The following is a 27,358-nucleotide window of genomic DNA, read 5'->3' as shown; positions in this document are numbered from 1 at the left end:
AAAAATAATATTTTTTCAAAAAATGTTGATTATTTAAGGGCAGTTTTTATTGATCAGAAGGTTTTACTCAAGTGATGAATTAGACTAACCAGTTTTGTAGTTCTAATTTTTTAATACGGGCATCTTTGGCTGCCCAGGCACTCGTCCAGTACAATTAAAAAAACCTCTGAAGAGCAACAAAGCTCCATTCAGTCTTTGCCAGTGGCCATTCTAATTTAGCCGCTTTCTCTCAGTAAGTCTATCCCTGTTCCATGAGAACAAGTTAGAATGTCTCTCTAGTGAGGCCTGATCTGTGCTTGCAGATGTATCATAATAAACATTCTTCAGCAAAACTGTTATTTTGCGTGTGGGGGGGATGTGGGGCTGTTTTATGAATCTAAAATAAATGAAATCACTAAGAGAAGATGTAAAGTTTTGGACATCTACAAATATAAAGTATGTTGTAAATTTTATTTCAATCATCTTCCAAAGTATTTTGTGTTTTGTGATGAATAAAACCAATATCCCTAGTTACAAAGTTTTTCACGTCAACAAAGAAAACCAAATTAAATACTTTCCACAGGATAATTTTTTACTGTAATTGATCCTCTGCATCTTTTCTGAGAACTGAAGAAAATATGCATGGAATTGCAGTCCATTTATTCATTATGTAGTATGTAGATATACTAAACACTGTAAGATATTATGTAATGTTCTCAATAAAGCAAGCATTTGATTAGAATTAAATTATTTTGTAATGTAATTTTTCTCTATCAAGCAAGCATTTTATTAGGATTCATTTTATTTATTTTTCACATACAAGCAAATACTATAAAATAAATTTTCATCTACAGTCAAGGTTTCATTTCCAGATCTTGTTTTGTTAGCTCTGACTTGGCAACCAAATACATTTTTTTTTATTTTTACACTATTACAGAAGTGCATTTTTCTAGGTTTCCAAAACCACCTTATTCAACCTTCCCCATCTGTCACCATCTGCTTCTTTTTAGCATGTACTTTTTGTATGATCACACAAGCATGTGAAAAATAACTAACATTCAGATGATTATCTGCTCATACATTTGAGGACTGGGCACAATAAAAGTGAACTGCCAAAAACATATTTAACACTTTTAATTTGGTTGGGTCTTGCATGCAAGGTACATTTGATTTTCAAACTGTTTTACAATTGGAGGACTGAGCCAGTAGTGTTTAACAGTGGAGCCAAAATCCAAATATAACAGTTTGCTATGATTCTCAATGAATATAAAACATAGAAATCTTTCAAATTAAAAAAAAATATTCAAAACATAGAATTTTATTTTTAATAAATGCTTAAAGGGTGGAAATGAGAGAACTTTAAGGGCCAGTGTAACATGGATAAGCTTGAGATCCTAGATCCTTCAATTTAATGGATTCTAATTCAAACAATACTGCAGAATCTTTTTTTTGTTTTTGCATACAAACATGCCCACTTCTATATTGCTCATAGGAGGGACTCTTTGCACAACTAAAAGATTTCAGCAGCATCACACTCTCCAGAAAACTGGATTGATCTATACCTAAGCCGTTATCAGGTATTTTTAAAATGGTCAGTTTACTTTACATATTTTTCCCCCATCTGAATTTGGCATAAAAGTAATCTTTGTCAATAGAGCCAGAGCGGTGCAATGGTTTGTGTCAGACTAGGGTCTACGAGACCGAGATTTGAATCTCCACTCTGACTAAGTTTTTGAGTGGCCTTGGACCAGTCACACACTTCCAACCTCACCCACCTCACAGGGTGGTTGTGAGGAAAAAATGGAGGCGAGAGAACATGCCAGCTGCTTGCGGGAGCAAAGTGGAGTATAAATCAAGAAAATAAACAAGATGCTATGCCTTTCTTATAGCGTTAATTGACCATTGTACACAATTATATTAATGAAGTAGATATATGTAATGGAATGAACCATTTAAAATACAGCCGCTATCTCTTGTTAAATGTAGATGGGTTCAATTGAAATTAGAGCCAAAATAGGAGGATTAAGGCTTTAAAAATGTCCATGTATAAGGTAAATGTCTATGTATAAGGTAAAATCAGGATAAAAACCATATTGTTTCACTGAAAGGAAATTTGGGCCCTTTCCGCACAGAAATTATGCCGGTGGAGGGGAGGGGGCCATTTGCACAAGAGCGTGTGAAAGGCCCCTGCGGAGGCCGGCACAGAAGAGGCAGGTCCGCATGGAGCCCCCCCCCCCACTCACCTCGTCCTCCAGCGTCAGTCTGGAGGGCTGCAGGGACCCGCCCATGCTGCCCTCTGACCTCCAGGGGTCGGAGGGCAGCATGGGCTGGTCTCAGCAGCCCTTCAGACTGACGCTGGAGGACGAGGTGAGTGGGGGAGGGATGGGAAAGCGGCGTCTTCGGCACTGTGCTGTTCGCACTGCACTGACGTGATGGCGGCACTTTCCAAAAACCTCCCTCGGGAGGTGGAAAGCGGCGCCTTTGTGCCGCTCAGGGGCCACACATTGCAGCAGTGGTGCCTGTGCGAACAGTACCCCAGGGACCAGTGTTTTTACGTCCCTGGCCCGCTGTTTTTGGCCCCGTGCGGAAAGGGCCTAAGAGTCCCTTCTGGATTGGGAAAGCTGAAGCTGCCAGCGTGAAGCTACTGTGATCCTCCCTGGCAGGTGGGCTGGGGGAAGAACCAGTGTTAGTCAGCTCCCTCCTGGCCATTCAATATGTTACACAGAAGCCTGAAAATTGAGACTTAAGTCACCCTTTTCGGTGACATAAGTCTGTTAAGCCCCATAGAAGCTTATTGGTGATGGGGAGGCATTTTCACTTTTTGAGCTCTCCCCAACCTGCTGAAAAGCCTCTTTGGGAGCAGCGGCCCAGCACAGATGGCTTTCTCCCCTGGCCAAGTGGCCGGTTCTTGGATGGGACTGTTAGACTTCAGGGTGAAGTTTTCTGTGGCTAGAGTAAATCCCAATTACAGGACAAAGAAACAATGAGCTCTTAAAAGGAAAAAGTTACGAGAATGGAGATAGAGCAATAATGTGTGCTGCATACTATTCCATCACTACAGGCAGCCATATTGTGCCAGCTGTACCATTCTTAGATCCACAGAAAGCATAGGCCTATAAGAAAAATAGTTCAGATACCAAACTTTCAGGAGTAATGGCCTGTAAGATAATGGAAGTACTTCAAGCTTCTACAGTCTTTACTGAATTTGATGTTACTAGAATATAAGTTATGAACCTATTAAGATAATATTTCTCCCCAGACTGTATTCAGGGAATAATAATAAGTTAACTGGGCTCCCACAACTTTCCTGGTAGTCAAAGTTGTGGGGAAGGCATAAATGAGGCAAGAGGTGGACCTCATCCAGGTGCGGAATGAAGCCCAGGACCAGCCCACAGTCTACTCATAGGTCAAAGAGGAAATTTAGTAGGGTCAAGGGAGGATCTTGTATGCTCAGGGAGAGAGCTAAGGGTGGAGCAAAGAGGTCAAAGGGCAGAGTCAAAAGAAAATCCTTAGGTATACCACTCAGTTTTACAGCTTCCTCCCACTGTCTTGCTTCCTCTCTCTCGTCCACTCTCTCTGGGAAGATAACAGGAAAGGGAAAAGGGAAGCAGACAAGGCAACTAAAGATGCTGCAGTATTTAGAGCTTCTGAGGTGTGGAAAAATTGGAATAGAAAATGGAAGTTTTTCTCTCTCTTTTTTTAGTGAACATAAAATTTAAAACAGCCTGGAAGCCTAATGCAGCAAAAGTCTTAACTGAACAGCACAACAAATTCCTTTTGCCATAAATGCACTAAATGGTTTTTTAGAAAAGTCTCTTCCATATTCTCCCCATTATATGAAAAAACTCACCTGCCAACTGACCAGAAGGGGAAAGTATGGTCATATCAGTGAAAAATTAAGTAGCTGGCAACCCTACTCATACTAGGAAGATTTGACAGGCTTGAGGAGGAAATATTATGTTTAAGATGTCTCTGACTCAAGGATTTAAAACATGCTCTTCAGTTGATGAAGATATATCTTTATATTATAAATATTAATGAAAATTTGGCAAAAACTCAACAGGAACTCTACTGTGAAACATTTCCTATGTATAAATGAATCAGGAATATTTCTTGAGTTGCCATCAGAGACTTTTCTTGCATCTAGTCTCAACCAACCATTTCCAATCATCTAATTTAATGTCCTATTTTTAGAGAGTTGTATGTGAAAAATAACAGAGCTGCATAATTCTTTTTAGAAAGTCTAGTTTCACTTACAGTGAAATGTGCTCAAGGATTAATCTACATAACGATAATTATTCTACTACAGAAACTACAGCAATGCAGAATATAACAATTACTTATAAATATGTGCTAATGTTAAACAATAAATTAAAATCTGTGAGAAGTACTGGCCACAGTAGCAACATAATTTCAATATGTAAATACTTATTAATGTTCAGATAGCAACCCATAATAAATGAAAGATGGCTTTCTATGAAGTACACAATAAAATGTAGACATACCTCCGGAGCCAAATACTCTGGCGTTCCACAGAATGTTTTCATAGTAGCTGCATCTGTGATCCCTTCTTTGCAAAGTCCAAAATCTGTAATTTTTATGTGTCCATCTTTATCCAACATTAGATTCTCTAACTGTATTTTACAAATACACAAAATTGGTCTTTTAACATTTCTAAAAAAGGACAACTACTGCTTTTTAAAAAACTTTTGTTGTGTTCAATATTATGATTTTGTCACCATTTACTGTAGTTCTGTAATTGTTATTTATGTAGTTGCATGATGCCTGAAGACTGATTTGTTTGGAAAATTAAGAACCACAGTTTAGATAAACAGACCTTGAAACAACAAACTGTGAAAAAAAATCAATAATAATCGCAGAAACAGACAAATGGGAGACTGTCCGGAGAAAACCTCCTGCTCATGTCTAACATGCAAAAGAGAGAGCGATGCAAGCAGCGACCTGTCAGCCCTCGGTGCTAATGAATGGGACCACATAAGCATGCTCATTTACTAAACTGTAAAAGGAGGTAGAAGAAAGGAAAATGTATAGCCAGTTGCAGGTTAGGGTAGGCCAAGCCCACAAAGGTTAACAGTCTGATTAAATAACCCACTGAAAAAAAAATAAAACTGCTTGGCATTTGTGATTTGGGTACAGAGGTCATTTTTGTTTGCAAATATTATGGAACGGAGCTGAACATCATGAGTATATAAAAAGTTCTTTTTTACAGAGAAAGAACCCTCTTAATAAAATAACCTGAAGGAAAATAGAAATTTTGTTCACTTACCATAAAGTTCCTTTCTCAACTGTCCTAAGGTAGGGCACTCAAAACCAATGGGAAGAAGCCCCTCTCTGGAGGCATTCTGGGTCATTAAGCTTTTTGATGACACCTGGAGGGAGGGGCTTCTTGCTTAATTTCCCAGACTGGTTCAAAACATGTGCACTTTCCAATCACTATAAAACCCATAGCAAGACTCCTACAGCCAACAAATAAAAATACAGTGGGTGCTGTGTGGTTTCCGGGCTGTATGGCCGTGTTCTAGCAGCATTCTCTCCTGACGTTTCGCCTGCATCTGTGGCTGGCATCATCAGAGGATGCCAGCCACAGATGCAACAGCTGAAAATACTAAACCCTTCAAACTCCACCTTCGACAGCCTCATCCCGACGTTGAGAAGCCTTCGACAATACAAAAATACAGTGGTGAGAGAGCTTAAAAAACAAGAGCTATATTCCAAGATTCTCTCTCCAGGACTCTGACAACAGGGAGGGGACTGACTATCCCACCTTAGGATCACCAAGGAAGAGCTTCACAGTAAGTGAACTAACTGGTGGTCACAAGTAATGGAATATACAAAAGCTGAGCACCTCAGGGCAGGCCAAATGAAATTTAACCTGTCAGAGCATGTTGAAGGACTCTCCTCCCAAAGGAGGCATGAGCAGACACTTCCTTGTCAATGTGGTAATGATGGGTAAACGCATGCGCAGATTTCCATGCAGATGCCCAGCAGACCACCTATGGAGAAGGAAAAGTCCCGTATGCAGCACAGGTGACTGTTCCCCATAAATAATGAGCTATTACCTCCAACTGGTTGGTTTGGAAATGGAATGGACAGTCATTATGGAAGAGCAGCAAGATAAGTTGTAGGAGAACGGCATAAAGCCTAGCCAAGGGAAACACAGACTGACAGGACACTACCTTGCCAGAGCCAGAACATTCTTCTGAGACTGATTTCATAGACTAGTACCAAAATCTTGAGTTTTCATTCCCAGGACAGAAAAACCATGTCCAGAGAGATATCCAGAACAACCACCAGACGTGGATGGGGGAATACACTCACTGCACAGGGACTACACAGCTTTTTTACCAAGTGATCAAAAAGGTGTGGACTTGAAGGCAAGACATGATCTGTTCCAAGTTGGCCAGCCCCAGAAATGTGATGAGAATGTTATCCAGATATAAAAAGATCTATGCACACAATTTACAGATCCACAACTGAGCAATCAGGGAAACAAGTGCTTTTGTGAAGACTCAGGGGTCATCTTCAATTCAAACGGAGATGCCTGGTTCAACAAAGTGAAGAAATTTCTTGAGGGTTTCAAGAATCAGGAAAAATCAGGCTTCATGAAGCAGGAAAAATGTCCTTTTTTTGGAGCCCCCTCCACTCTAGCTGGCCAGCTGGGATTCCACCATTCTTTCCCTGAACCACACCTCTGCTGTGGTTGCCAGTGTTTCTCCGCTGCCTCAGAATGAGCAACAGGCAAAAACTCCTGGCTGAGACACTAACTTTTCCTGTCCTCCTGGAGACAGAACCTTGGAGGAGGGGTTCAAATGATGGCCTAGCCCCATCTCTTGGAAGAAGCTGAAAGAAACTATCCCTCCAAAGGTCCTTGAGTGAGATGTGGGAGGGGTTAAAAAAGAAAAAAAGAATGGAGAAAAGGAGGGACTGTGCTAACCCAACAATATGGAAACTGGAGACTGAGGGAGAAACCCTTTCCACTAGGTGTCATTAAAAAGGTTAATAACTATCTCCTGGGAAGAGCTTTTTTCCACTGGTTAGGAGTGCTCCACCTTTAAGCACACCTTAGGAGTGCTCCACCTTTAAGCATGTATAAACCACTTTTCACTTATGCCTGTCCACAGATCGTGCAATCTGGTGTCCTATACTTTATCATCAGCTAATGCATCTTAGATAGTGGAGGCCTTACAGTAGCTGCATACTTGAGAAGCAGTGAAGGGCAAAATGGAAAGCACTGGCTGATGGAAAAAATGACAACTATTTCTTAGTTGGTCTGCTGAGCATCCAGGAAAGCAAGATACACATGTGTAACCTCACCTCAAACATTCTGAAAACTGATGCCAGTCACCTATATCATCCTCTGATTAAAAGGCATAGCTGTATGAAACAGCACAATATGCATGTATTGTTTATTTACTAACAAGATTCTACCCTACATTTCTGCTCTCATAAGGCCAAGATGGTTAACAAATGAAAAAATACAAATTAAAATATCTGAAAAGCCATGAAAAGCAACACACAATTGCATCATTAGAATAAGTTAAAACCAAAGTTCAAAATAGCTACAAAAGATAAAAACATTTTAAAAATTGGGGAGAAAGGAGCTTCAGAGCACAAGTGCTTCAGAGAACACACATGGATACTTCATTGAAAATTAAGTCACTACCTCACTATAAAATTCAGCCAGCTGATAATCCTAGACTACCATTATGATTGCATGTGTGCGTTTGATTCATGCTCCCTAAGGAGCCCAAAGGTACTATTAGTGAAGTTGAAGATCAGTGGGATAAACTGGTTTGGACAAATTAACTGGTACATAAGAGGTCAGAATATGTCAAGAAATAGCTAAGAGTGGTATCCTAAATGGGATGCATGTATTAATCACTTTAAAAACTAACAGTTTTTCTTCCAGCATAAATGTTTATTGATTAGAGACAAGAATGTTTAGGAATATATTACAATGGTCAAATGAATACTTGACTTGTCAATTGACCAGTACTGGATCCCTAATAGAAAAGAACATGCTCAGGGACCTGTGAGACACAGGGGACGTAAATCCCAACCTTCCATTGTGGCCCCTCCAGGCTACCCACATTTCCCACTCTCTTTCCCTTTCCAGGCACTACTTAACCTCCCCCCTCCCCACTAAAGCATTCCACGCACACAGTCTCTTCGGGCTTTCTTCCACATAACTCATTCCCCCCCTGTTTCTAGCCGCCCCCCCCCCCCATTTTTCATACTTTATCTTCCTAGTTTCCTTCCCTCTACTTCCCTCCCCCACACAAACACACTTGGTCTTCTCTCAGCTGATGCCATCATTTTCACTCAGCCTTCCTTCAGGATTGCCTAGATTGGGGCTCCCATTGTTCAATAGAGTCACAGTACTGACTGTGGCTTCATGAAATTTCATGAGATCTCAGTTGGGACTCTCTACTTTGGGGGAATTAAAAAAACCCTCCTATTATTATTCTTGTATTTTTCTGCAAAGGTTTTTCTCAGGCTGTAGATAATATCCCCTATTTATAATGGGTCTCATTTTTGTGGTTTTAATTGGTCCAACGCTTCTGGAAGCCATTGTTCAGATCCTATGGGTATTAGGACCGCTTGTATGTGGACCCATTTTTTTTCTTCTCAAGTATAATGTAACATATGTTTAAGATTAACAAGTTCAATATCATTATAGTATGCTTGAAACTACTACAGATTGTTTGGCCCCTTTTCCATCTGAGACTTCCTTGGGTCCAGTGGATCTAAGAAATCCCCTTTTTTATCATTTCAATTTCTCAACAATGAACAGTAAAAGGGCCCCTGGAGAGGAGAAGGATGGCAACATGAAAATATGTAGAGAGTTTTAATGGATGGTGGGATGCAACGTGAAGCACAAACAGCATTATGAAGAATTGCACAGAAGACAGATATTAGTACATATGTATTCATTTGCTTCATTTATATGGTCTATTTTATGGGTAACTAGCAAGTCTGCAACATCAATTAACCAGAAAAAGATGAAAGAGTATTCCATATTCTCTGCAGTGATGCAACAATACTACTGTGAATGGGACTTCAAAAATAAACACCGATGTAACTAGTGTATAGAGAAGTAAGGTTTTTTTCAACATCAGTTCAGAGTAGAATGTAGCTCATTAATAAAATGTCTTTGACGGATAGCTATTTAGCCTTTATACTGAGCAGAAGAGATTGGACTAAATGCCCTAAAAAACTTCTGCCAGTTCTAAAACTCATAATGAAATAGCAATATAATTGTAACTTTGATATAACCAAAATATTAGTTCTATATATGATTCCACAGCTTGCATTCAAAGATAATGAGAACTGGCCATTTATAAAAGGCAAACAATTTATATTCTGACATAATCCAGCAGGTGACTGGTAATTCTGTTCTTATCCCATAGCAGCCAGATCTTGAAAGCACATCGAATTCTACCAAAGTAGTATTGTCTACATTACCAACCAATAAAACAGTAGGTCCCCTGATGATCACCGTTACTTGCAGCATTCTCTCCTGAATATGCTACACCCTCACATACTTCAGTTGTGGCCACCTCCTATTCGGGATGTCCCAACCTATTGGAACCTTTACTCACCATGGGTGTATATAATCAACTGGCTTTTCCTTCAAACCATCAGATCCCCTGAAGATGCCAGTCACCAGATGTAGGTGAAAACGTCAGGAGAGAATGCTGCTAGAACTGAACTACACCAAGTCCTGAAACCACACAACAACCCAGCGATTCCCGCCAGGAAGTCCTTCGACAATATGTAGGTATAGATTTCCGCTACTAAAATTTAATACACCCCTCCCAATTGTGAGACATAATCATGAGATAAGCTTCCATCTTCCATTTAGCAGCTCTGCATGGCATCATTTTTTCCAACTTTTTTATTTTTCTTTCACAAAAAAGGGATCCCTCTTTTTTATATCCTTCAAACCTCCTCTCTACCTGGTAGAATTTTCCACGCAGTTTTTATGTGCCTGATACTGTGAATGTGACAGTCCTATATTTCCAGAAGGGGTTTTTGTCTTTCCTCTGTCAGCTATCAACATTTCAGTGCAATGCCTGCTAAAGTAGTTATACTTTCAGCTAAAATTCAGCTTTTTAACTGGAATTTTACGTTAACCTTGGTGCATCAGCACATTAATCCCCCCCCCTCCAAGCCCTATATTTCATACAAGTTGTTTATGGTGTGAGGTTAGGGTTGCCAGGTCTCCCACTATGGCAGGAGGCCTCTCACCAGCAATCCATCCCAGCTGCCAACTGCTATTCTTTCAGTGGGTAAAAACTAAATTTAAAACTTGCAATTGGCATAATGCTGTTAAGTCACTTCCTGGAAAACCCAGAAATGACATATCTCCACCACCACTCCAAGCCAGGCAGTTTTACATGCTTACTGTTCTCCAAACTTAACACCTCAAACTGGCATGAGAAAATGGTGGATAAGATTACAGAAATTGGCATATCTATGGATGAAATATCAATGTTATCTTATCTAGAGGCAAAAAAAACGTTTAAAAGAAAAATTCCTTTAATGGGATCCATTAAAGTTTCTTTAATAGTTAAGCATCTACTCGGTTTGCTCAACTCCTAAATCAATTCGCCACCAGTTGAAGCTGTGCTGGGTTGTGCGTCTTATTATTTAATTTTAACGTGACTAACTTTAGATTAAGACGTGCATTTTCTTTAGCAATAGCACACAAGTAGAAACATTAGAGAATATCATGTTTCACTGTCCAAATAGGGAATACTTAAGGTATAAGCATCGAGTATTGTTTACATCTTTTAAAGTGGATATGACGATGATCAGCTGATAAAGTTTACTCCTGGATGGTTCAAACTGTGATTTTTATGAATTAGCGCCGCTTTCTGTTGGATATAATTCTCTTAAGGGAGATTTTTTACATTAAATGATGGTTATTTGAGCTGTGTTTACGTTATTCTGGTTGTAAAATGTTTCTGGTTGTAAAATGTTTCATTGTATGATGCCAATAAAGGCTTTGTATTTGTACTGTCATTATGCAAATGATGTCTTTTCCTCCATGGCTGCTGCTGGGCCCAGAATGGCTCCTGAGGTCTGCCACAGCCATCACCAAGCCTGGACCAGCTCCCAGACTCTGCTGTAGCCACTACCAAGCCTAAAGCAGCCCCAAAGGTCCTCCACAGATATCACTTGGTAGTGGGGCTCCAGGCCTTCAAGGCTACCACCACTAGGGCATGGAGGAGCTCACCAATTATGATGATGATGATGATGCAGGAGGTAGGTGCATTCTTTGCACTTGCACATCAATTCTTGGGGGGGGGGGGCTGAATTATACCCCTAAGTGCCTTTTGTAATTGTTTTCAGATTTATTTGCAAACGGGGGGGGGGGTGTGTCTCTAAGTTTGCAGAACTAACTGCTTTCTTTCTCTGTGACGCTTATATACAGATTTAGATACCCACAGATGGGGCTACTCCTTCAGTATTAGAATATATGATATAGCCAACCTGTTCCAATGTGCTCATATTGATAATAAAGATGAGTGGATATACTCTGATATAATATTCTAAACTATCATCAAATTCTTAACTGATGATAATAATAAATCATATGCTAGCAGTTACCTTGTATAACTCCTACATCACCTAAAGACTGTCAGCAAATTTCAGAGCATCCATTTACTGATGAAGTTTCTTGTTCCCCACATAGCACAAAATTAAATGCTGAAAACAGAGTATTAAATACTACAGTGATATTTACGGAAAACTCTACTAGATCGTAAGAAAAATATGTTCGTTGTTCTAGACACCGATAGCGAGATTCTTCCTGAAATATATTGCCATGCTTTCTTTAGCATCAACATCAATGCAAATGCAAACTAGAAACTTTCCTTTCAGTATCTAAGAATGAATGATACACTTAAAGAAAACAATTGAGATCTAACATTAAATAATGCTGTTTTCATTCTCATATGATATTCTTGGCTGTCTTATAAATTGTAAAAAGAAATACCACCCAAGGATCTTGCCGCTTCATTTAAGAAGATATGAATAGTATGTCATGGATCCCACAAAGCCTATGAACGGCGATTTTGTGAAGCTCACCATAGCTCAGGATCTCCAATATTTGGAAAAGAATATTAGTATAGTATTAGTATAGTAGAATGGGCAAAACTCACAAAGAAATTCCATGGCAATATCTGCATACCCTGATTAAAGGCCAGATTTCCAAAGATTCTTTTCTTTCACCCCAAATCCACCTAATTTTGGCAGTGCCAATTGGGCCAAGTTAGGATTGGATCAAGTCTGTAGCAACTCAGTTAGTCCCACACTATGAGAGGATGGGAAGCCCATACAGACCTACCACATGGCCACTGGTTCCCATAAAAGACCCCAATGAATATCAGCAAGAAGGGAAGAGGTTATAGCTCTTAGTCTACCAGGGAGAGCCCTGAGAGAGAGTCTGTTGAGGCTAAGAGTGAAATAGAATCCCTTCGCCCCCTCTGCACATTCTGATACCAGCAGAAGGCCTTGCAAATTGAGATGTTGAAGGGAGTACTTGCTCAGGCCCCAGATCCAGAGGCTCCTTGGACTCGCATTGGGATAGGAGAAAGGGCCGTTTGATATCTGACCTACCCCATCTACTTATGCATATCTCCTCACGTTTTCCCTAACATTCTGCTTCAGGTTGGATTAATGGCAATCTTATAAACATTTTCCTATTTTATTTTTGTCGTCAAGTCACAGCTGACTTATGGCAGCCCCATGGGGTTTTCAAAGCAAGAGATGCTTGGAGGGCACTGCCTCCAAGTCATGACCCTGGTATTCCTTGGAAGTCTCTTGTCCAAATACTAGTTAGGATCAGGGCTGAAAATGTGTGACTGGCCCAAGTTCACCGTGCAAGCTTCCACTGCATGTGTGGGAATTTGAACCTGGGACTCTCAGGTCTTAGCACAACATAGACCACTTCACCACAGTGGTTCTAGGTTCCAAATATAGGCTAAGTAAACTCTGCTCATATTATCAGCTGATATCTGGTAAGTAAATCCCCCCCTGCAATCTTTGTGTGTGTAAACAGTATAAGCAGACTTGTGCCATATCAAGACTCTTTCAACTCCTTTAAAATGCCAGACATTTGAGTTGAGACATATATGTAGATTCTGATCGTTCTTCCTTCTGATGGATTTCATACAACATGAAATCTAAAAATTATTTTGGTATCAACAACATTTCCATTTATTCACTATCAGAGAAGACAGCAGCCTGTGAGTTTTTGGATGGTACCAAGGTGAGGTTAAAGGTGAAAGCCTAAGTTATACCCTCTCAAGCCTACTGACTTCCATGGACTACAGGAGTGTGACTCTCTTTAATGCTGCACTTGAAATTGGGGAAATGGTGCAGAGGGAAAAGACAAAAGCCTTCTTTTCCAGCACCACAATACAAATCAAATTCAGGCTTCCATCCTCCAGTTGCTACATACAAAAAAATTAGAAAAGGTGGGTGATGCAATCATGGATCTCCAATGTCTTTTCTCATTTGGCCCTCAGAGACTTGAGCTGACTTCTGATAGCACTGAAATATATCCCTAAACTGAAATTCAAGGGTCTCACCGGTAAACGATAATCTAACTTTATGTCAACCATACATTTAATGTCTACCAGCGCCTGCATTATTTTGCATCGTGACAACTTAGTAGTTAAAGAAGGAGAAGTCACAGTCTGGGATTCAGACAGAGTTCCTTTCTGAAAATCCTAACATCATTCAACTTGGAGTTACTCAGTACTTGGACCTCACAGGTACAATGTGCTAGTACAGATGCTTCTCTTCCACAGCAGGAAGATCCTTCCCTGGATACAACAGATTCTTCTGATGACAGAAGGATTGTAACTTCGGTTTCTTCCTAGTATTCTATGTGTCATAAGCTTTTAATTTGGAACATTTCTCCTATGTAAAACTCCATCTGCATTCTGACATAGTATGGACTGCAAAACAAAAGAAAACAAAACCCCAAAAACAAAAAACCCTTTACCGCTTCACATATAGTAGAAGAAGAAGAAGAAGAGTTTGGATTTATATCCCCCCATTCTCTCCTGTAGGAGACTCAAAGTGGCTTACAATCTCCTTGCCCTTCCCCCCTCACAACAAACACCCTGTGAGGTGGGTGGGGCTGAGAGACAACCTCAAGAAAAAAGAAGCTAGTGAAGCTAGCCCCAAGGGTCCACCCAGCTGGCATGTGGCCAGGAGTGTAACAGGCTAAATCTGAATTCCCCAGAATACATGCCTCCACACAGCTCCAGAAGCCCGGCTTATCGAAAGTGGGAGAATCAAACCCGGTTCCTCCAGATTAGATACACAAGCTCTCAACCTCCTATGCCACTGTTGCTCCTGTAGATGTGTCATCACAGGAAATTAGTAACTCTTGACTGTCTCCAGCCTCAAAATGTATTAACTGTATTTGATTTATAAGCACCTTTATAAAAATATATTCAAGGCAGTTTATGACAAAATAAAAATCACAATTTAAATGTTAAATCAATCACATATAATATGTCCCACAGAATCTGTAGCAGCACATTTCATGAAATCATCAGTTCAAATCACTCAACCAAAATCAAATTAACAGCTATGTGCTAAATTAATTATATCAACAGAATTAAAACCCATTTTGGACCAGGGAAGTCATAAATAAAACCTATTTTACTCTTCCTAACAGTAACATGACCCAGCCAGAACAATCTGATAACATTGGAGTGGGTGTAGAAAAATTTCTGCCTCTAATAGAAACAACAACTTCCTGTAAAGGAATCCAGAGTATTGCCTCATTCACTACTCTTACAAGTGAGAAGGAATATATACTGGATCAGATACTTTCTTTATATAGCAATTCAGACTATTAAGGTTTTTAGAAGTGAAAAGCAGCATCTTGAATTGGGCTAGAAAACAAAGTGTGATCAATATGTTTGTTGGAGTGTCAGACTGGGGTCCAAAACACCAAGGTTAGGAATCCTTTCTTAATGTACCGATGACATACAACCAAAGATGCAAAACCTTGACTAGTATGCAAAAAGTCTATTCTTAGCCACATTGTCAAATACAAACACAAAACACATCAAAATATGAACAGTATCATTCTATTAAACATGGGAAACCAAGTTGGGATGGTTGAAGGTTAGGAATCCACATTCTGCCATGGAAGCTTACTGGGTAACTTTGGGCCACTCACATACTCTTCACCCTACCTCATAAAAGTTTTTGTAAGGATAAAATAGAGGACAGGAGAATATACTTGAGAAGAAAATGAAGCAAATAACTATCAGAAGGCAGACAGGCAGCAGCATAGTGGACTAATTGGTTTAGGAGAAACCCCATAGAGAGTGCGTTAGAATGATCTAATCTGGAAGTGCCAAGGCATGCCTGAAGGTGGCTGGATTTCTCTGTTCCAATAGTGAGTGAAGCTGGCCATATCAGTCAGAAATGAAAAAGCTACAACTCCCTAGAGATACCACCTAATAATACAGAAGCAGAACTGGACCCCAAAGCACCCTTAACTCTGCACTACTCTTTCAAGGGGAGCTGATTAGGAGTACAGTAGCGCCTTAAAGACTACCAAAATTTATTTCAGCACAAGCTTTTGTGAGTCAGAGCTCACTTCTTCAGATGCATAACGTGTTCATCCATCAGGCTGAGTTAAATACCCAACAGAATATTATCATGAGAAGCCGGTGTAAAACTAGATCCAATCCAACAGAAATCAGCTTATCCAGGGTAGGTGTAAGACATTCCCAACCAACATCAGCAGAGAAAAATAAACATCAAATCTAGGGCATCAAATTAGAGCTGGATGAAATGAGATAGTGGAAAAAATTAACAACTAGAGCAGTGTGATTATGAGCACTTACAATGAGCTGGGAATTCAAGGGACCCTTTTAAAGACTCTTGTGAATGTACTCCTACATTTACCATATTTTGCAATCTAAGGGACTCCTATCTATTTAAGATTATTTTAGAAATAGGAACAAAATTTACTTTTAAAATCAGCTTCAACAATGTGTCCTGGGAGGTTAAAGTATTCCCTAACAGGTTTCTGAACACTGTGACTGTCCATGTCAGATAAGTAGTCTGTATAAAAGAATGGACATTGAAAATAAATTCAGAAAGGAGGGACTCCACCTTTCTTATACTGAGGCAATACCCACTACTCTGTAGACTCTCTTTAAAGTTATATCACTGCTTGCAGAGTTCTGTACCTTATGCTGTACCCCAAAATGGATTTGTTAATGTATTTACAAAAATCTCTTGACAAAAAATACTGATCTTCTTGAATGAGGTTACTCTTAAAGCTGCCATTTTTCTTGCATGAATCACTACTGTATGACTCCTGAATAGAAAAGATGAACAAATACAGTGGGCCAGAATGATCCTGAATCAAATAATTAAAACAAATACTGCTCTCTTGCCATTAAGCATATACTACTCTAATCTCCTATTTCCACTCCAGTCAGTTTACATAGTTTAGTAACAATCCTAATAAATTGTTCCATGCTTTCAGATTTTTTTAATGAAAAAAATATTAATGCAATTTGTGAATCTTCTTTTATTGGTATTTTTTAAAGAAACAAATGACTTGGTTCAGAGATAACTGTATGAAATTGAATGTTCATTATTATACTAGGCTTCAAAAGCATACTTTATAATCCTCCTCTACTCTTTTCAAAACAGTGTAACTTTGTAATTACTTTGTATTTGTCCCAATAGTCTTTCAAAACCAAAATGTTGATTACTTCTTTTTTTTACCTTGAGATCACGATACACAATCTTTCCAGAATGTAGATAGTCCAGAGCAGAAACAATTTCTGCACCATAGAAGCGTGTGCGATCCTCAGAGAACACCCGCTCTCTCGACAAATGGAAAAACAGCTGCAGGGTAAACAGCAGGGACAGGATTGCAATAATTACTGATTTAGTGGGGGAAATGCCCTGAAGCCACAAACTTATAAGTTCCAACACCTCCTCATCACCCATATTTGTGAGTGAGTAAGATATGTGTCAACTCTCAGGTGGACCAATCTCCAGCACTCTTAGACAGCAGCTGGCTTATCTTTTCCAAGTTTCCAAGGGGGAAAAGCGAGCTGTTAAATCAGCGTTTTAATCAATATACCAATCTTGTTTAAGGCATTCTGCTTGCTACCCATTTAACCTTCAGTTACCATAGGAAAAAAAAGTGCATCATCATCATCCTATACTTTTTTCCTCCATTCTTTTATTCAGTTTTTAAAATATTTTTAACCATAAAACTACTACATTTAGTTACTGTATCCACAACTTTGCTTGTGATTACAGGTGTGGACAACTACAAGTATGGACAACTACTTTACTACTAATTTTTAGGCCAGCTTGTTTCTAAAATACAGTAGTAAAAGTTGCATTTGTATATCCAGAAATGATCTTTCATGTGAAGAGTGTTGCATTGTGTAAAAAGCCAGCACAGAGAAAAATACAGTGTATTCTTTGCTGCCAATAGGCCTTGAGTTTTTCCTCTGTCTTTCTAATAGACTATGTTAAAAGCAACCTGGTTTTAAACAAAGGATTGCATGCAATTACTTTCTCAATTTCAGTTTACCCAATGATCCCCTGTACATAAATCTCTTTTGACTGATATCAAGAATTAGTTATGTTACTACCCAAAAATCAACATGTGGACCACAGGAGCAATATAGTACAACCTGCCAAGTCCAGATTTATGCCTCTTTGTACCAAGAATTCATCTGAAATAGGTGAATGTTGTCCTTACAAGTTATCAATGTAGCATCACCTTCTACGATGACTGAATTTTTAATAATAATATAGTTAAAAACATAGGAGTACTGCTGTAGCAGACCAATAATCCATCCAGAAGAGCATTATGTCTCACTTAATGGCCAACCAATTCCTCTGGAGGGCCAACAACAGGACATAAAGGCCAAAGTCTTCCCCTGATGTTGCGCCCTGACACACATATTCAGAGGTTTACTGCCTCTGAACATCAAGGTACCGGAAATAAATAATAAATAAGCCTTAATAATTAATAAACCTTAGCTGGACATTCTTCCACCACTTCATTGCCATCTTGACCTAAAATTTTCAGACCAAGTAACTAACATGAAAGCTTTTTAGCAACATGGTTTTGCTGCAGCATATTTATATACAAACTTAGAATTCTTGGTGCAGGAAGAACTGTAACAGACTGTTTTATAAGAATTATAATTTACTCAAAAGCCACTAAGGGGCCTAATTAAAAATCCAATAATTATTTTCATTTATATTTTTCAGTATTAAACCTATATTGGCTTTTACTTGTTGGCAAGTTGGCTCATAATTACTATGTTGCTATGACAGTTCTGATTTCCTATGATCTATGGTGGCATTCTGCTTTCCTTAACACTATCATGTGAAATTAAACTTTTGGCTAAAGTCTTCAAGATAATGCAAACTTGTGCAGTGCTACATTTGTGTCAGCCAAAAATGACAAAACAGTCTGACAGAATTAAGGAAAATAAAAAGTTAAGTACAATAAAACTCTTGAAATTAACCAAAATGATAGTTGAGTTAACTGAAATTAAGCCTAAGTATATGGATGAATGGAATGAACACATATACTTTTGTTGCTTATCCACACCCCCACTTTCCTTTCCTCCCTTTGTCATCTCCCTTGAATTAAATTTTAAACTATAAGCTCCTCAAGTCAGGGACCTTGTCCTGTTACTTCTAAAAAGCACAATGCACACTGATGGCACTATGTAAACAACAACAGTCAGAACTGTCCTACATGTGCAATCTTCCCAGTGGAAACATTTCCCCCTAGGCTTTTATCCCTATTAAGGAAAAAGACGGGTACTTGTCTTTTTAATTGGAAAAGCAGAGAACAGTTTAAACTCCTTTCCCCTAGCACTTCACCATCCCTGGAAACTGCATTTTAGAGTCAAAGTACATATGTGGAGTTCTATTTACAAAACTCCAGCATCACATGTAGTTTGGTCCTGAATGAGATACAAATCTATAATGATAATACAGTTGTGGGGGGGGTTGGCTAAACCACAGCTTCTAACTCCATTGATTTCTCCATTGTCAGAATTCTAACCTCTCCTCCACATTAACGATACTCCATTTCACACAAGGCAACAAAACGGTCCTTGGTCTGGAAGGAATATTTCAAAGACTAAACAAACAAACAAACAAACAAATAAAACAACTACAGTTATGGCATAATAAATTCTTCAATAATGACAGCACCAAAATTTATATTTGTGTATTTAGTTGAAGTACGTAAAAGTATTTTTATGTCAAAGTAAAGTAAAGAATGCTCAGTTACAAAGAAAATAATTCAACCAGTATGCAAACCAACATGTTGTTTTAGCATGTGCCCTGACAAAGATGACCCAGGCTAGTCCAATCTTGTTATATCTCAGAAGCTAAGAAGGGTCCTCCCTGATTAATATTTGGATGGGAGACCATCAAGGAATCCCAAGGTCTCTATGAAGAGAAAGGCAATGGAAACCCACCCCTGTTAGTCTCTTGCCAGGAAACCCCTGAAGGATCACTATAAATCAGCTGTGATTGAATACCCACACAGAGCATGCTAGTACACTAAATGTCCAAAATATGGAGATAGTTGACCATCATGTGTGATCCTGGAGAAATTGTATAAATGTCTGAAAGTCAGAATTTACAGAATTAATTTTAAGAGTTACGTATAAAGGTCTGCACTTCTTAATTTTTGGACTTGCAATAATATATACAAATTTTCAGAATAATGGTTTGGATGCACCAAATGTTTCCTCCTGCCTCTCTTCTGTTGTTGCAGCCCAAAATGCTGCTCTAGGAACCAAACAGTCAACATGAACAGTTTTTAAATCAATCACAAACTGCCTTCTGATATGGAGTAAGATGAACTGAGTTAGCAACAAAACGATGAATCATACCAATGACAGTTCTAAAGATAAAAGGTAAAGCTAAAGTGTCATATTAAAGAGAAAAAGAAATTACAAAGAACTCGATTTATCAAATCTTTAATTATAGAAATGACCCCTCCCCAACAAAGTGTTTCAGGTAAATTCTAAATTATGTTCCATAATATAATTTGTGGTTAGTTGCATCTGGTGCATTACTGATGTCTCATAACAAACAACAGCCACCAAAGCATGTCAAGAATGAGAGAGCAGTTACAGTTTCTACCTCCTCCTCAAATAAACCTGTCATGTGTTATGAAGTTGATAAGAGCTGATGTCCTCCATCTGTTTAGTCCAACAACATCATGTGAACATTAACACTGGTAACTGGCAAGTCTTCAGACTATAGCTTCTGGTACAAATGTCTTAGGACCAAAAATACCCTGGATTCTGACGAGGATTGAGTCTACCACAGAAATTCACAATGACAAGGAAAATCAGCATGCTCCAGATCATTTTCAGGCTGTATTTTCCAATGCATACAATAATGTATATATTCAGTTTAATTAGAAGGGATAGAATAGGGCATGGAATGGATCGTATCAATACATCTAATTCCCAGTGTGGCTAGATCTGTAGGTACTTAAATCTGGAAATTGAGACATGAACTGATGAGGCAGATCTTTCTACAAGCCTTAGAAAAGATCAGTTTGCAGAAAATCTGCAATTAAAAAATGGGTTACCCCCCCCCCCCCAAATTATAGCAGCAGTGCCTGCAGCTTTAAGAAACACATTTCCTCTGTGGCTGATGCTAAACAACTACAACTACCAAGAAGCCTTGATTTTTGCAAGTAAAAGGCAGAGGGTGGGATTAGTGCCCTTTCCAGAGCTGTTTTGGTCTTTGAGAGATGGCTCATTGGAGACAGGCCCATCTGCAATCATTGGACAGCTTGCTTCTGTTTACCTTACATGACTTACCTAGGACTGCTTCTGTTTGCTACTTTTCAACAACTGTGCCACCTATCAAGCAAGAGTTGTGTAGCGGTTAAGATTTTTAGTTTAGGAACGAAGAGACCCAGGTTCAAATGACCACTCTGAGGGGAAGGTTGCTGAGTGACCTTTGCTAGGTACGCATTCTCAACCTAACCTACCTCACAGACCTGTTGTGAATAATATGGAGGAAATCAGAATGATGTAAGCTGCTTTGAGTCCCCATTGTGGAATAAGGTGGGATATCATTCTAAGATGGCGACTCAATGCAGCTCAGTGTTACGGGCTGCTCCGTATTTTTAGCTTTTAGCTATTTTAGTCAACTTAGGCTTTTGATATTTAAAATTTTAGCCTTCTTACTTCTTAGTTAATTAGTTGCTAATAATTTGTTTTGAGGATAGATTAGGTTAGGCTAGGGTTTTTACCACATTTTAGTCTGTCTTACCCTGTGGTTGTGGTTCGTGGCTATTTATCACCATCCCCAGCTGACAGTGACTAAGCTGCCTGGTCCCATCAGCTGGTTTGGTCGGCATAGTAGCATCAACTCCTGGATTTGATTCTTGGCTCCAATTTTGTTCTTTGGCTTCTGTTCCTACTCTTGCAACAGTCTGGGTCAGGGGCGGTCCCAAACAGACCTGTGGTCCTCCGCGGTTCCTTGGCTTGGTTTGTCTCGACTTGCCTCATCTAGTTTTGGCTCAACTCGGTGGTGGGAGATGACATGGCTGTGGGAGACGTTACTGGAAGGTGGTGCAGTAGCCAGTAATTTGTCTGGTGCGGCTGGTGCCATCGGAGTGACCAGTGGAGTGGAGAGCTGATATTGCGCATGAGAGACACTTTGCTGTGCTGATCAGCACAGGGGCCAAAGGAGTTGGTGGTGGCTAGGGCAGAGAGCCATTGCTGATGGAGCCAATGCATGGTGGAGTGGGGGAGTATGGAAAATCAACCACCTTACTGGATTTATTGCATTCGTGTGGTGAGAACATTGATCAGTCCTTGATAGTTCTCTGCTGTACAGTGAATGTTTCTAAGAAGCAGTACTATAGGACATGCAGAGGTGTGGTGAGCGGCAGTCACCTCAAGCCCTCTGGGATGCTTGGTCGGCTCTCCCTCCTGGGAGGGTGCCAGTCTCCTTGGAGTTGGGGCAGACAGAATCAGTGGAGTTCAGTCAGCGTGTCTGTGGTTGTGGAAAGGTTTTTTTCCCTGCTTTGACCCTGTTGTTGATTAACACCATGTCCATCAATAACAAGACCAAGGTCCTCAGGGATTCCCTAAGGCCAACAGATGGACCTGGAATGTATCAACAAAACTTGGGTGAAGGAAGGTGAGGCAGTTGCCTTAGGGTCTCCCCCCCACCCGGTTTTGTGTGTTTCCACCAGGACCTAACACAGGGCAGTGGGGGGGATTCTTGCCTGAGATTCCATCTTCTTCCGGGCAGTCCCTGTTCAACCAGTTTCTGGCATAGAGTATGTTGGTATGGTGGGTGGGACTTCGGAGAGGTTGGATGTCTTTCTCGTGTACTGGTTGCCTAGCACACCAGTGAGCAGCCTTTCCCAGCTGCTTGAGGCTGTCTCCGGGTGGACGCTGCAGTTCCACAAGCTTATTGTTCCGGGGGACTTCAACGTCCACGTGGATTAGGCCTCATCAGTGGCTGGTGACCTAGTGTTATCAACTAGGGCCTCTCCCTTGTAAATCACGGTCACACACACCAGGCTGGGCACACTCTGGATCTGATTTTTGCAGCAGGGATTAATATGGCCTTATCCTCTAGTATTAGAATACCATGGTCTGACTATAATGCCTTGAAGGTTCAGGCAGAGTTGCCACCTCTAGGCGACAAGTATTTTAGCTCACCTGGGGAGACTAATGGATCAGTCTGCATTCCTGAACGTCTGAGAAACCCTGAGTCCACTGGCATACTTGATAAGGATGTCGATGACTGGTATTCTAGGTTATCGGATGCCATTGAGAATACTGTTCAACCCCCGAGCTCTACGCTCCCACCCTAGAAGTGATGCCTAGTTTAACGTCTATGAAGTGGGAACTTAGATATTTAAAGAGGGTATAGAGGAAGTATCATGACGATGTGTCAAGAACAGCTCATAGGACATTTATGAAAGTGTTTTTCCTCTTCCATCGTAGCTGCGAGCTCTTGCCCGGTGCAATTGTTTTCTATAATCTGGCAACTGATGAATTTAGTACATGGGCTTTAAACTGTGAGGCTTTTTCAAGCTTTTTTGCTGATAAGGTCTTGGCACTCAGCCTCTACTGTCCTTCCACATTTGATAAAAGACCCTTGGCCATCTTCAGGGTGTGTTTTTTACCAGTTCTCGTGACTTATACCGAATGATGCTGACAGGGTCGTAGCTGCTGTTAGATCTACAACCCTGGATCTGTGCCCCTCCTGGTTGATAAAAAATGGCTGGGGGGGGGGTTTACAAGACCACCTGTAGGATATTATAAACCTCTCCCTTGAGCAAGGAGATTTCCCAGGTCGGTTGAAGGAAGCAGTGGTCCACCCACTCTTAAAAAGACCTGCTTTGGACCTAGTGGACCTGGTCAATTACCGCCCAGTATTGTGTTGTGTGTTCCTGGGTAAGGTAATTGAAAGAGTGTTGTTGGAGCAGCTACAGACTTCAGTCTTGGATCCCTTCCAAGTCTGGTTTCCGTGCTGGATACGAGTGCTTGTTGCCGTCAAAGGTCAACTTCACATGCAGCTCAACCAAGGTGGGTCAGTGCTGCTGTTATTATTAGACCTTACCACAGCATTTGACATGGTTGATCACCATTTAACCCACCATCTCACCGATGCTGGACTTCAAGGCACAGCATTGAGCTGGTTGTCCTCCTTTCCCTGGGGTCATGTGGTGGTAGGATCTCACAGCAGAGACCCAAGGTTTGTGGAGTCCCACAGAGAGCTCTCCTCTCCCCGCTGTTATTTAACATCTACATGCGCCCCCTTGCTCGACTTGTTCAGAATTTTGGGCTGAGTTGTCACCAATGTGCTGATGACATTCAGCTCATTCTGTTGATGGAGGGCAGTCCACTCTCTATCCCAGCAGCTCTACAGCATTGTTTGGAATCAATAACTGAATGGTTGAAGCAGAGTAGATTGAGACTCAGTCCATCAAAGATGGAGGTCCTGTGGGTGGGTTGGGGGGAGATGCCTGTGGAGTTTCAGCTACCTACCTTAGATAATGTGGCTCTTGAATTGGCCACATCTTAGGGGTTCTTTGGGAGTCCTCCTTATCTATGGAGGCCCAGGTGGCCCAGACTGCTAAGGTAGCATTTTTTCATCGTTGTCAGGCTCGACAACTGATTCCTTACCTCTCCCATAATGACCTAGCCACAGTGATCCATGCAATGGTCACTTCTAGACTTGACTATTGCAACTTTCTCTATGCTGGTCTACCCTTATCCCTAATCCGGCACCTAAAACTGGTCCAACAAGCAGGAGCCAGGCTTCTTACTGGTTCTTCATCTAGGGGTTATATAACTCCAATCCTGTTCTTGCTGCATTGGTTACTAGTGTAGTACCGAGTCAGATTTAAGGTGTTGGTGTTAAACTTTAAGGTCATCAGCGAGCTGGGACATTCATATCTTAGGAACCGCATCCCTCTGTATTGCCCCACATGCACACTCCATTCTTCGGAGGCAAATCTCCTGGTGGTCCCGGGCCCCTCTGAGGTTCGTTTGGCCTTGACCAGAGCCAGGGCTTTTACTGCCCTGGCTCCCTCTTGATGTAATCCATTACAGGCCTTGTAGAACCTATCAGAGTTCTGTTGGGTCTGTAAAATCATGCCAGGCATTTGGTTGAGGCTGACCCTGCATCTTTCTGGCCAGCCACCTGTTTGTATTTCATCCCAAGTTCTTCAAATGGTTAGGAGCAGGAGGTATGGTCAACCGGTCACCTGTTTGATTGGTTAATTAGTCACTATTGCTCAGTTAATGTGCTTTTCGTATGATTTTAGGCTTATTTTTTGTATTTATGTACTTCTGTTGCTTGGTTTGTTGTGAGCTGCTCTGAGCCTCTGTGGGAAAGCGGCATACAAATTCAAATAAATAATTTTTTTTTTAAAAAGTAAATATAGCTGATGACTTGGGGCAAATAAAATAGACATTTTCATAAAAGGAAAAACACAATTTTATTTGGTTTTGAAGCCATCAATTACAAAAGAAAAAGTATATTGTTGGGCAAAATTTATTTATATGCTGCCTTTCTCCCCAATGGGAACCCAAAGTGGCTTACACAAGTTAAGAGCAACCCAGAAAAGTTAAGAGCAACCTTGAAATTACCAGATTTCTTTTTCAGACCAACCATTCCTGTGTTTTTTAAGTTTCTCCTATTCCCTAAGCTTTCCCAATCTAAAGTCATCTTCCTCAAGTTTTTCTTCAAGATTCTTCCTTGTAAATTTCAGCAGTTCTTCTTTAAACGATTTAAATGAATAAAAATAATTTTTTATCTAATGTGCTAAAATACAAATGCAAACATAATAAAATCAATTGGAAATACAAACACAAAACCTCATAAAAACAAATGGTTGCAAACCATCCACTAAACAACCCCAGCTAAGGAAAACCCAAGTCCAAATCACAAAATAACCTTTTCCATTCTGTGTATTGTATACATTATCTAATTTAAGTGTCATTTTTAATAAAAAGTTTACCAAAATATAAATATATTTTATTTTACCTTCCCAATCAAGTAGAAAGACTTTTTAATTCCAATTTCTAGCAAAAAATATCTTGCAGCAGTAATCATATGAAGAACAATAATTCTTTGATCTATGGGAAAGCTTGACAAATTATTTAATAAAATGGAATTTGTTTTTCCAAATCAGTTGATAGAGTTTTCACTACTTGTGACCAATGCTCTAGTCAACTCTGCAACTCTCTGCTGCACCTGATCTCTCTTTTTCAACAGGATTCATAAAAAAACAGAAGGATTCTGGGGGAATAACAGCATGGCCAGCTGTCTGATATCCTGGATGCTACTGAATAGTCTTCTAGACTCTATTTACATACTGACAACACCAGGCTTTATATTGAAAAGTCATCTGACACAAATATGAGAAAAATCAGCTTTGAAAACACTTTCCCTAACATTTCATTTCATGGACAACTCATAAACATGCAAAAGTGGTAGACACTTTAACAGATTATTAATTCTGGGGGTTTACTACTTTCTACTCTCTTCTCAGTAACCAATCAAAACAAAGAGCTACAGTACAGGAAATAAACTGTTATCCCAGAATACTAACATCTTAATCCTTCTGGCCAGCAAACAGTTCTCAGACTATACCTTTATTTATTTTCTTTATTTATAACCTGCCTTTGTCCCCAGTAGGAGCCCCATGGCACACAGTGGTAAGCTGCAATACTGCAGTCAAAGCTCTGTTTCCAACCTAAGTTCGATCCATCAATTTTAGACTTCTGACTCAAGGTTAACTCAGCCTCTCATCCTTCTGAGGTTGTTAAAATGAGTATCCAGGTTGCTGAAGGTAAAACATAGAGAACTGAGGAAGGCAATGGCAAACCACCCTGTAAATGATGTGGTGTGATGTCACCCAGTGCTGGGATTCAGCCTATTCGCACCTATTCAGTAGAACCAGTAGCTAATTTTTTGTTTGGTTCAGAGTACTGGTTGTAATCCCACCACTGAGTCCTTTCGGAACCGGTTGTTAAATTATTTGAATCGTACCACTGATGTCATCCCATCGGTCAGTAATGACCTGGTGACTGCACAGGGGACTACCTTAACCATGGAGACCCAAAAAGTTATCTCCTCTTCTGTTTTATCAGAACAACAATCCTATGAGGTAGGCTAGGCTGGCCCAAAGTCATCCAACAAGTTTCCATGGCACAAGTGGCGATTCGAACCAAAGGTTTCAAGATCCTAGTTCAACACTTTCACCACTACACTGCACTGGCTCTGTGATCTGAAGAAACAGGCCTCAAGAGATATAGCTTTCACTCAATGAGTCCAGTTGAGTCTAAATGAGCAAAACAGGAAATGAACTTGGTTCAATAGCACAGAGGTATCAATCAAAGATAACAAACAGGGCATGACTGAAATAACAGTTATAACTGAAATAATTATATGGAAGATCAGTTCTAAAAATGTCTCAGCAGGGCAATCATCACCTCTAAATTATGTTAAGCATAATCCAGAAAAATAAAGCATTTCAAATTCTGAAAGGGAATCAAAGAATTTCCAACAAAACCAGTACAGGAAAGCATTTGTGAAGAGATGTAGAAAATGGACTTTAAAATGCAACCTTGAACTGAAATAAAAGTTTTTGGGCCAAGATAAAATGGTCTGGGATTGACAGCCTTTGGGAATAAAGTCAGTGATCTGAGGGTTGTAATTCTAATCCCAGAGCAGTTTATATCATCCCAGGGGACATCATTACAGTTCCTGGATATAGATTCCAGTTCCAGGTGCTATCATTCCT

At 40.1% G+C, this 27,358-nt stretch overlaps 1 protein-coding gene across 1 annotated transcript in view; it reads right to left on the bottom strand.

Moving 5' to 3' along the window:
* Window positions 1-27,358, bottom strand: part of AKT3 (AKT serine/threonine kinase 3) — a 234,215-nt gene that overhangs the window by 37,119 nt on the left and 169,738 nt on the right. Inside the window, exon 9 of the mRNA XM_048485177.1 lies at window positions 4,485-4,613. Coding sequence (XP_048341134.1) covers window positions 4,485-4,613 — 129 coding nt within the window. The remainder of the gene's footprint in view (window positions 1-4,484; window positions 4,614-27,358) is intronic.

The sequence above is a fragment of the Sphaerodactylus townsendi genome, linkage group LG01 (genome assembly GCF_021028975.2).
Source record: "Sphaerodactylus townsendi isolate TG3544 linkage group LG01, MPM_Stown_v2.3, whole genome shotgun sequence".
Lineage (NCBI taxonomy): Eukaryota > Metazoa > Chordata > Lepidosauria > Squamata > Sphaerodactylidae > Sphaerodactylus > Sphaerodactylus townsendi.
Note: the sequence above shows the minus strand (reverse complement) of the source record. Positions and strands in the feature narration are given on the sequence as shown.